Source organism: Lissotriton vulgaris, chromosome 6 (genome assembly GCF_964263255.1).
Source record: "Lissotriton vulgaris chromosome 6, aLisVul1.2, whole genome shotgun sequence".
Lineage (NCBI taxonomy): Eukaryota > Metazoa > Chordata > Amphibia > Caudata > Salamandridae > Lissotriton > Lissotriton vulgaris.
The window spans coordinates 479,073,000-479,085,337 of record NC_141694.1 but is presented as its reverse complement, the minus strand read 5'-3'; the positions used below and the strand labels follow the sequence as shown (position 1 = coordinate 479,085,337).

Below are 12,338 nucleotides of genomic sequence, written 5' to 3'. Positions count from 1 at the left end.
ATTTCTACCTTTTTTGAAAATATGGTCCTCCCTCTTGGTAGCTCCACATTTTAGTTCTGCTTGTGTGAGAGTTTTGGTTTTGTACCCTCTGTTTTTCAGTCTTGTGAATAGACCTTCAGTTGAGTTCTTAAGACTTTCTGGTGTACTACAGTTAGATTCCATCCTTAAGCATTCTGCGTAAGGGACGCTCTCTATTAGGTTAGTGGGATGAAAACTCTTGGCATTGAACAAATCATTTCCAGCTGTCTGCTTCCTAAAAGTCCTGGAGTGTACTTTGTTATTTTGGACATACAGTTCTAGATCTAGGAATACTCTTGATTCTTTACTGGTAGTGCATGTGAATTTCAAATTGAGTGGGTTGTTGTTAATCTCAGTCGCGAATTCTATCGCACTCTGTTCTGAGCCTTGCCACAAAATGAAGATATCTATATATCGTGTATACAGTTTCACATTTTCCGACATTTGTGTGTGGTATGTTTCCATGAGTACTTGCTCCTCCCACCAGCCCATATGAAAATTAGCATAGCTGGGGGAGAAGCAAGTACCCATAGCTGTGCCTTGTATTTGTTTATAAAGGAGCCTTTCAAAAATGAAGATTTTATTCTCCAAACACCACTCCGCCATTTGCACTAGCATGAGTGTATGTTGGTCCAGCCCTATGACTCTTGTGCCTAGGTAGTGATTAGGTGCGTTGAGTCCATCCCTGTGTTTAATGTTGGTATACAGATTTTGCACATCTAATTTCATAAAAACATAGTCATTCTCCCAAGTACAGTCATACATTTTAGATAGAAAATCGCCAGTGTCTCTTATGTAAGCTGGTAGTTTGTGGACAAAAGGCTGGAGAAAAAAAGTCAATGAATCTACTTGTATTCTCAAAAAGGCCCCCAATTGCAGATATGATTGGTCTTCCTGGTGGGCACTCTGCGTCTTTGTGGATCTTAGGGATCAGGTAAAGTTGCGGCATCACTGGATAGTCATTCTTCATGAACTCAAACTCCTGTCTTGAGATGAGGCCAGCACCCCTCCAATCATAGAAGAATCTATGGAATTCCTCTTTGACACTGATGATGTTAGTAGCACTGGTTCGATTGTAGCATTCTTTATCTTGCAGTTGGGTCATTGCTTCTCTGTTGTACATTTCTAGGGGTCAGAAAACCACATTGCACCCCTTATCCGACCACGGAACCACAATGTCCGTCCGCTCTTTGAGTTTTTACATGATTTTTGAGTACTAAGTCCTTTGGTTATGCTTGGATTTAATTAAATCATTACTGCTGGTTTTAGCCAATTCTTTGAAATCTTTGATGACTCTGTCTGCAAATATATCTATGCCATCTTTTGGCATGAGTGGTGTGAACACAGATTTGGGTTTGAAAGGTGTGCATGCTGTTTCATTGATGTACAAATCAGACCTGATTGCCGCTTCAAATGTTGTGATCTGCCCTGTATATATATATATATATATATATATATATATATATATATATATATATATATATATATATATATATATATATATATATATATATATATATATATATATATATATATATATATATATATATATATATATATATATATATTACCTACTGGCGGTCGCCAGTAGGTATATATAGTTAGGATTTTTTCTCTATGGGATTTTTGAAAATTCTATGTCTAATAACTTTGGCTTTTTTGGACGGAATTGGCTGACATTTTCAGGAAAATGGAACATTTTGTTTCTGAGCAGCCCCTGACAATTTGGGGGGGTTTCATCAAGGGGGGGCCGAGAAAAAAGGGGGGTCCCAAAACGTGTTTTTCCCATGTTAATTTCCATAGGGCGGTTGGCCTCACTTTTAGCTCGAACGGCTGAATGGATTTGCACGAAACTTGGCAAAATTGTAGGGACTGTTAGCCCGATGTGCCTTTGCTAGGTCTCAATATATGTGCTCCAGTGGATATTGAGTAATTTAGGTTCAAAACAAGATATATATCTGGGCGGAGCCTAACCACACATCTGATCTGATTGGCTGTCAGCACTTCATCCAAGAAGTGTTGGCAGCCATCTTGGGACCAATATACATGATAGCACCTCATTAAAAAGCATTGTTGTTAATAGAGGGTTTTAGGACTTTAGTTACATTATAAATCATTTGTTGATGGTACCATACTCGTTTTAGGAATTGTGGTGGGTTCTAAGGTGATTTTACCATGTGAAAAAACCTTCTGCTGTGATACCATGAATATTGTTTGAAAGAAAACTAATATCTCATGATTTTCCCACAGTGGTTTGGAAGGGGATCTATAAGCTAAACTGAAAGCATATTTTCTGTAAATTCACATTATCTTTCTCAGTCATGTGAAAATGAAGTCTGACATTCTCAGTAAAACATGTACATCCAACAAGGACAGAGACTGTCAGTTGATTCCTTTGTGTTCTACTGCAGCCTCCTAGAGTGTTCTAAAGAACAACTAGAGCGCTAACAGTCCTACTTATTACAAAGGTATGGCACACCTGAAGCCATCTTGATTGGAATAAAGTGGTAACTCTTAAAACATTTAATTTAAAAAGAAACAACATGAGGGGGTATATTTTGCCATAGAAAGTATGATTAGTGCTGCAGAATGAAAAATTAGGGCACATTTTGAGTGACTTCTCAAATCCTTTTCTATTTCATTAAAACATTCTGACATGCAGTCTCCCAAAATGGCCACCAGAGACAAAAGAGCCCAAATGTAGCCCAAATATCACCCAGATGTAGCCCAAGTATAGCCCAATGACAGAATGTCCCAGAGTGTTCTAAAGAACAACTAGAGCGCTAACAGTCCTACTTATTACAAAGGTATGGCACACCTGAAGCCATCTTGATTGGAATAAAGTGGTAACTCTTAAAACATTTAATTTAAAAAGAAACAACATGAGGGGGTATATTTTGCCATAGAAAGTATGATTAGTGCTGCAGAATGAAAAATTAGGGCACATTTTGAGTGACTTCTCAAATCCTTTTCTATTTCATTAAAACATTCTGACATGCAGTCTCCCAAAATGGCCACCAGAGACAAAAGAGCCCAAATGTAGCCCAAATATCACCCAGATGTAGCCCAAGTATAGCCCAATGACAGAATGTCCCAGAGTGTTCTAAAGAACAACTAGAGCGCTAACAGTCCTACTTATTACAAAGGTATAGCACACCTGGAGCCATCGTGATGGGAATAAAGTGGTAACTCTTAAGACATTTAATTTAAAAAGGAACAAAATGAGGGGGTATATTATGCAATAGAAGGTATTATTAGTGCTGCAGAAAGAAAAATTAGGGCACATTTTGAGTGACTTTTCAAATCCTCTTCTATTTCATTAAAAAATTCTGACATGCAGTCTCCCAAAATGGCCACCAGAGACAAAAGAGCCCAAATGTAGCCCAAATATCACCCAGATGTAGCCCAAGTATAGCCCAATGACAGAATGTCCCAGAGTGTTCTAAAGAACAACTAGAGCGCTAACAGTCCTACTTATTACAAAGGTATGGCACACCTGAAGCCATCTTGATTGGAATAAAGTGGTAACTCTTAAAACATAAAATGAGGGGGTATATTTTGCCATATGAATTATGATTAGTGCTGCAGAAAGAAAAATTAGGGCACATTTTGAGTGACTTCTCAAACCCTCTTCAATTTCATTAAAAAATTCTGACATAGTCTCCCAAGATGGCCACCAGAGACAAAAGAGCCTAAATGTAGCACAAATATCACCCAGATGTACCCCAAGTATAGCCCAATGACAGAATGTCCCAGAGTGTTCTAAAGAACAACTAGAGCGCTAACAGTCTTACTTATGACAAAAGTATGGCACACCAGAAGCCATCTTGATTGGAATGAAGTGGTAAGTCTGAAAACACTCAATTTAAAAAGGAACAACATGAGGGGGTTAATTTTGCCATAGAAAGTATGATTAGTGCTTCAGAAAGAAAAATTAGGGATCATTTTGATTGACTTCTCAAATCCTCTTCTATTTCATTAAAAGAATTCTGACATGCAGACTGAAACATGCACTTTGAATACCAGCAGCAGACGTCCCTGGTGAGCAGTAGCTTTACTACAGTGATCTAATGTGCAACTAGAGTGCTAACATTCAGAATTTATGGCAAATGTGTGACACATCTGAATGCCTTCTTGATGGAACCAAAGTAAACAAGCATTGAAAATGCAATAGATCTCGCCCTCGTTTAAGTTAAAGCCATTCTGTTTGTAATGAGGTGGCTTTTTAGCCTTGCTTTTATTAGTGTTTTTTCAACTTTCATGTAAATAACGCACCGTTTTCACCAAATCGACTTTGCCCAAGCACACCCTTCCCTTCGGCCAACAAATCCCAAAAATTCGGCACACCTGCCGATCCACTCTCCCTACAGCTCACCCAAGCCCCGTCCCTCTAGCGCAACTGGAACACCCCAAATTCACCTTCTCCATGCGCACCAAAAACTCCCATTGAATAACATGGCAATTCGCTACTCCGCACAAAAATTGCTCTTTAAAGCACTTCCACTGCTCCGATCCGCTTCAAACTTGGCTGGAAACTAGTTCCAGCGATTCCCTAACATCTCACCAAAAATCAGCCCGATCTATCCACTGGAACGGGGACGAATTTCAACCCGAATACGCGCCCCCCGCAAACACAAAAAAAAGCCATAAAACGGCCAAATCTCGACCAAAAACCGCCAAAATCCCTCAAAACCTTGCCAACACCAATACGCACGAAACTGAACCGGCCCCTCAGCCCTAGGCTCCGGGAACCCTACTTAATTGACCCAAAAGCCCTAAAAAAGCAACATAATACACACGAAAACGCCCTAACAACCCTAAAATGCATATAAGTATATGTATGCATGCATTTATGTTTGTATTTATATAGATATACAGATGATATATGTTTATATATGTATGTATATATATATATTCACTGAAAAAACCATAGGCTATAGACCATATATAGTTAGGAATTAGCATTTACAAAACCTTGAAAATTCACTGAAAAAACCATAGGTTATAGACCATATATAGTTAGGAATTCGCATTTACAAAACCTTATTTTACTCACACAAAACCATTGAAATTCCATATATAGTTAGTTGCACTAACTATATATCGCGCACCCGCAATCCACTGCTGATGATGTCACATATTACATCATTCATGACATGGTCAGTGACATCACTGATGACATCACTGATGACATCTCAAATGACATCACTGATGACATCACTGATGACAACATCCAGTGACTGTATGTTTCTGTAAAGTTAAAATATGTCTTACATATTGAAGAATGAGTGGATGTATAAGTGTCTGGATGAAGGATTTAGTAGGTGCATGACTGACTGTATGAGTGAGTGATTAAATGTGTCTCACTGAGTGCATGGGTTAGTGACTAAACTGTCTTAATTTGTGCATCATTATGTCTGTTGTTCTGTAAACTGTTGCATGTGTTGATAAGTAGCTATATGAGTAACTATATGGGTTATTGATTGGTTGCCCAAGTATTTGTATGGGAGACTGAGTGTGTGTGTGGGTGGCTGGGAGGTGTATGACTCTGTGCATAGATGTGTGAGCAGTTGATTCACTAGATGTATGGTTTCAAAAGTGCATGTGGAAACAGCTGTATGGGCGGTTGACTGTGTGCATGAGTGTATTGGTGAGTGAATGGATATCTCAGTGCTACATGTCAAAGTAAGTGCATATGTAAAACACAGTACATGTGAGAGTTGACATATATAAATAACTGTGCATAAGAGCCAGTGAATGTGTGCCTGGCTGTATGGATCATTGTGAACTTGTATCAGGGATTGTATAAGAGAGTAAATATGTGTTAGTATATGTTTGAATAAGTAAAGTTTGTATAACTGTATAGTTGAGGAAATGGAGGTGTGATTGATTCTTTGCATGACTGACTAGGTGTGTGAGTAACTCCATGGATGAGTGACAGTCTGTGAGTGTCTGTTTACACTGATTGTATCTAAGGTTATATTAGAGTCTGAAGAGGTTCATCGTATTATCACATGAATGATATCATCAGTGATGTGATCAGTAATGTCAAATGAGATGTCATCAGTGATGTCATCAGTGATGTCATTTGAGATGTCATCAGTGATGTCATTTGAGATGTCATCAGTGATGTCATCAGTGATGTCACTGACCATGTCATGAATGATGTAATATGTGACATCATCAGCAGTGGATTGCGGGTGCGCGATATATAGTTAGTGCAACTAACTATATATGGAATTTCAATGGTTTTGTGTGAGTAAAATAAGGTTTTGTAAATGCGAATTCCTAACTATATATGGTCTATAACCTATGGTTTTTTCAGTGAATATATATATATATGTGTGTGTGTGTGTGTATATACATATATATATATTTATATATAAATATCTCAATCATTTATGTGTTTCATTAATTATATTCATTGCAAAGCATAAACAAAACAAAATTAATTCACAGTAATCATGTTTTAAAGCCATTATGAAATGGTAGTGGGATGAGAGGCATTTAACCTGGACCCTAATGCCCATGATTGGTGTAACAGTGCACATACACGACCGAAAAAAGAGTAAAGTGCAGTTGTGCCTTACTTCTTCATGATGCTGTCAGTGCAATGCATAACAACTGCAAAAAAATACAGCGGATGCACATTCTAAAACCAATCTAGAGCGCAAAAGATTCAAATAGGAAATATCTATTTAGCATAAAGTGACTTGCGTATAAAGTAAACCTACAGTGCAAAATGAGTCCCAGTAGGATAAAAGTGCTTTAGTGCCTAGCATCCTCCTAACTCAATCATGCAAACAATTCTAAAAGTGCACCCTGCTAGTCCATTGGAGCTATTTCAAGGTCAATGTGTTGCCAGCTCGTATGTGACAGAATCCAAGCATATCACAAAATACAGGTTTCACAATCTTTAGCACAGAGTGCGAAATCCAGTTCTTCTTAATGTCCCACTGCAATTTTGCCCAGAAGGCGTTATTTCGATTCCTTGCCAATTCCCACTTGAGTCTTGTTAAACCTTTCTCTGCCTCCCTCAGACCGATTTGTGCAGCTGGGTCACTTGGCGCTCTCCTGAGAACTCTCTAAAGTTGTTTATTCATTTTTTGGATGGCTTATTGAGTCTATTTCCCTTCCAATAAGTAGGTTGGGTTTCGTTGGGAACTGTCCCCTGTATTCTGGTTTAGGGTGTGCAGCATATGATAGCTGTACGAAAACTAATAAACCAAACCTTAACTGCATTTATCAGTCTAAGGCTCACAAAATCATGGTCAAAACAAAATATGCCTTTTCAGTGGAAAGTTCAGCTGAACGATAACTACATAGAAGTGCATGTCAATGTGTAATGTATATGTGTTCAATGAAAAAACACAGTTTTAGTTGTGGATCAAATGTGCAAAATCACTGAAATTCAACGGTCATTGTTAATAACACATCCAACTTATGTCATGACTCATGCCGACCACCATAATGTCACTTATGATGTCATCAGTGATGCCATGTGTGATAGCACACACAGTGCAAGGGGACGCCGAAAACCAGAACTGGTGAATTTCAGCAGTTTTCACATTTTAGCCAGATCCATAACTCACTTTCTAACTGTGTTTTCTTCAATAAATGTCTTGATGTTTTCTTTTATCATGCTCTTAACTACCATCCTGCTATAGACACAAACACCTGCTGTGCAGGGCCAAAAGGGTTGGTCGTATGGCCAGGCCTGCAACCAGATGCTGAACCTAACCCATGCAGCCAAACACAGCTTTAGTCTTGTACGGCCCAGTCACTTGACTCATTCCCTGGGCTAGCTGCTTTCTGGAACTGCTTGTATAGTGCTATTGCCTGAAGCTATTTACTCATGCATTTATGTTTGCGCCTCTGTGTACTGGAACTTGTGTCGCTTTTTTCCTGACAAAATTCTTGCCTAGCTTCTGCCAGAGCCCGTATCTTGTTCCAGTGCAACTTGCTGCAGATTTCTCTCAGCCCTGAATTGCATTTTGCTTTATTCTATTTGTTGCCATTTGTCTACAGTCGGGTGCAGCCCATGGACTGTTCCCTTTCTAATTTGTTCTTATTTTGTTCCTTATTTTCCTGCTACGATTTGTCTTTGCTGATTCCTTTTGGTTCTACCCTTTACTCTTTTCTCTTCTGTCTGCTATGCATGCTCTCCTGTCACTTTGTTTTTTATCTTTGTTTTATGTTTCCTCTGTCTTTCTCCTTTTAGAGTCTCTAGTTCCCTTACAGTAGCAGTCTCTCTTGCTTACTACTTGTGCTAGTATTCTTGTGCTTATCCTACCTTGTTTCTCCTCCAGTTTTTTCCACAATGCCTTGCTCTTGAATATTTGATACAAATATTGATTTTCTAGTGTTTTGTCTTCCCATTTAGTCTCTAGCTTTGCCCTTTTGTCATATTAGTACGATGCTTGAACTCCCGCTTTTTCAGTCCAGTTGTGCGTGTTTACATATCGCAGTTTCCTTTTTGCTGCTTGCCTTGTACTCCTCTTGAGCTCTTTGTGTCTGGTAAGACTGCTATTTTGTCTTCATCTGTTTATAAGTGTATTTCTTTCTTAAAGGGTTTAGGTCCTGGATTCGAGAAGGCAATACTTGCCAACTCGTTGTATTATGTTCCATGTAGTCTTAAGTGCCTTATTGCCAGATTGTGATAATGCCATTTTCATAGGAATCCCGACTGGGCATCCATTTGGATCCATAGGGGCTATTTGTACCCTAGGGTCCATAAACATAATTTCTTCAGTGGCCTCCTATCTATATTGCAGGGTGATATCTATAAGTCTAATCGACGCAGAGGTGTAATGCAGACACCACCAGCACCTGCGGTGAAGGGGAACCCCACCCTTCAGTGTTGAGTTTCACTTGTACACAATCCTAGTGGTAACCCAGTAGGTTTTCCATAATTGGTTCATTTTCCCTAGTTATCCACATTAGGGTTACCTTGCTTTCTCTGCCTCCCTTGCCCTTACCTTGTTGTGCATGTTCTTCCCGGGAAACATCCTTTACGACGCAACTTTTACCACGCAGTTCCTTTACAATGCAGGTTTTTCAACGCAAGTCATTACAACGACTTGCGCTGGGGGGCGCTCTAGGATAGGTAATAGTTTAATTTACTATCCAACACCTTCCCTACTATCCACGGGGACTGGAGTTGGAATAGTAAATTAAACTATTCACTATCCAGCACCCCCAACGCAAGTCGTTGTAACGACTTGCGTTGAAAAACCTGCATTGTAAAGGAATGCGTGGTAAAAGCATGCGTTGTAACAACGTACATCTGTTCTTCCCGGGTGTTGGCCTTTGACTGCTCTTCTGAACCGGTACACTTTTAAAACCTGATGTTTCAGGACCTTAAGTGGGGCTCCACTTGAGCCCCTTAGGAGCCTTGCAAAAAACCGCAATAGAAACCTTGTCAGAGGTGCAGTAGAGAGAGATATATAGCTAGCATATGCTTAGAACAAATAGAGTTGAATAAGGCTACAGCCGATCCATGAATGCCAGCAATAGAGAGAGGATTAAATCGAATAAGGGGAAAAACAGTATTGAATGCCTCCGATGGGTCAAGGAGGATGAGACCAGCCATGCACTCTTGATCAACCATCATCCTAAGCATTCTGGAGATGGCTAAGAGCTGAAGCAGTGCTGCGGAGCTGTAGAAGGCATGAATGGGCTGAATGTAAAGAACTGTAAGGCTCAAGAAAATCAGAAAATATGGGAACTGATATTTTTTCAAAAACCTTACAAATGAAAGGAAGAAGAGAGATAGCATGCATATTGCTAAGGTCCTTCGGATCCGTAGAAAGGTTTATCTACAATGGGATAAAGGGTGCTTGCTTCCAGTTGACTGCTACATAATCAGACACAATTGAAACATTGCACAAATCAGTAAAGGCCAAGCAGAGGGAAGTGGTAGACAAGATAATGAATGCGTGGTAAGCAAGAATCCAAGTGGGATCCTGATTTGGTGCCACTAACAAAGGCTTCGGTGCTCTCCAGAGTGAGAATAAGAACATGTGAAAGAGTTTTCCATTGTGTAGCCACCATATCTGTGATCGGGTCTACAGACTGATTTCATTACTAATGGGCTAGTGTAACATTCCCCCCCACCCCCATGTGCTCTTTAGTTTAGTTTGTCATCAATCAATCACCCCAAATAATGACAGATGTCCATTTCCAAGAGGCAGCTATCTTTAAGAAACCAAGCTCTGAATAAATGTTTATGCACTTAAATATGCACTGGACAGATACCCCAGAAATCGTCGTAACATGCAACACATCCCTTTTTAAACAAGCTTTTCTCCATTCCGAACATGCAATTTATATTCTGTACTCACATCCACAGGTTTTCCATCTGAGACTTGCGACACAATGGTTGTTCTCCCTTGAACGTCAATTGTCTGTTTTTTATCAGTCTGCCTCCTCTCGACTAGGTTGCAGTCCATGTACAGTGAGATGATATTGGATTGTACACTGAGGCCAAGCTTATGCCACTGTCGATCAAATACGGGGTGGAGTTCGCGACTTTTGAACGTGTACTTCAAAGGGTTTCCATGGTCATCTCTCGCCGCAAATTCAACTACTCTTTTCGCACCATCTACTATGATGGACACCTGCAAAGTATGAAGACTTTTTAAATATTAGGTTAAAAAAAAGAAGTTCTAAATAATATTAATACCTGAAAACAAAAATGTTAAAATATTTTCCTCTGACTTCTGAATATTACAAAGCTAAACAGACACACAAAATGGACTTTCGCAGTATTACGTGTTTCACAAGAATAGGCCAGTTATTGTTGCGATGTGGTAAAAACGCAATGGCTGGTAAGCTATACATAAGACAGCATATCGTATATTTCCTGCCAGCTTTAACTGTTCATGTCCATTCCTGTCTGTTAACAGGCATTTAAGTGTCTTGAGCAAAAATAACTGCAAAAGACATGAACAAATTGACAAGGGACATGTATGGAGCAGGATAGGAGAAATATTATTGATGTAAATAAAAATGATCAGATTAAAAGTGTGACTATTAATATCCTTCATTTCGAATCAAAAAGTACCCAAAACACTTTTGGATGCTCTCACTGGAGAATCAGGACGGGGCCGGAGAGATTCAAGCTATACTACTATGCTGGTCTTATCTTATTTTAAAAAGTCCAGGGTGCTTGAGGAAACCACATTATTAGGCTTAACAAACTGAAGACTCTATTTAGGAAAATATAGCAAGTAGAGAGAAAGGGGAACATTTAGGCAGCTCATTTCAGAGGGCAGAGTCGTGATATATGAAGTCCTCAGGCTACGAATTTGCTCAGATGCCTGTTTCAAACATATGTTTGAGACATATGATATGAGATGTTAGAGACTATGCAGCAAAGGACATTTTCTAAACACAACCCTGATGAATTTTCTGTCTTAAAATTAGTTTTTCTTATTTGAAACTACCCACCTGGTCATCCTTATTTGAGGTGAATCTTACTAAAATATTCCCCACTTCAGGGTGAATGAATAGTTGATCTGTACAGTGAGATGGCAGTAATTCGTCTCCAAACCTGCATGATATATTCGTCATATCAGCTTTAAATATAGTTTGGTAACTCAACCATTTGCCTTTAAACATCAACTTATGAGAAAATACCCACAGATTAGTCTCAGTTACACACTTTTCAATTCTGGGTTACATATATTAATTTACCAAGGAAAAGATAATTTGGTAGACTGGTCTGCACAAAAGAGATCTACTTACAGGTAGCTGGAGAGCTCATGAGCTACTCGTTGGAGAAGCCTGATCGAAGTCATTTATCCACCAGACCTGTTTCTCCTGTCTTTGGTGCATTCCAGAAGAAAATTTATAGGAAATGGATGTGCCTTGTATGACAAATGCCAAAATTGGATATAGATGTTTCCTTTTTTAATGAAAAGGAAAACACTATGAGATCTATGAAGCAATAATGCCAGGCAGCTCAGACATCTGTCTCATCTTGCTGGGTTTGAAATTGTTTGATGGGTTGCAAATATTTTCCGTGATGAAGTGTTTCAAGCTCTCTATTTAATGCTGTATATATTCTGCTTGGTACATCTATCCCTACCTATTCCTTAGTATTCCTGCCCTGCCTAGAGATGTAATACCTCCTATGCCCTTGTACGCCATCTCCTCCTGTGTCCCTAGTACTTACCACCTAAGCAAGAATATGTCTACCTCTCCCTATTTCCTTAGTACTGCTTTTTTTTCTATGCACTAGTACCTGGAACCCAATGCTGTAACAAAACTTGAGGGCCCCCCCTGCAAAGTACATGGAGGGGACCCCCATTCTCCGT

At 39.3% G+C, this 12,338-nt stretch overlaps 1 protein-coding gene across 1 annotated transcript in view; it reads right to left on the bottom strand.

The window, feature by feature from the left end:
* LOC147707467 (collagen alpha-1(XIX) chain-like) overlaps positions 1–12,338 on the bottom strand; it is a 1,668,057-nt gene that overhangs the window by 1,333,587 nt on the left and 322,132 nt on the right. Inside the window, exon 6 of the mRNA XM_086925649.1 lies at positions 10,362–10,637. Within this exon, the coding sequence (XP_086781775.1) occupies positions 10,362–10,637 (276 nt within the window). The remainder of the gene's footprint in view (positions 1–10,361; positions 10,638–12,338) is intronic.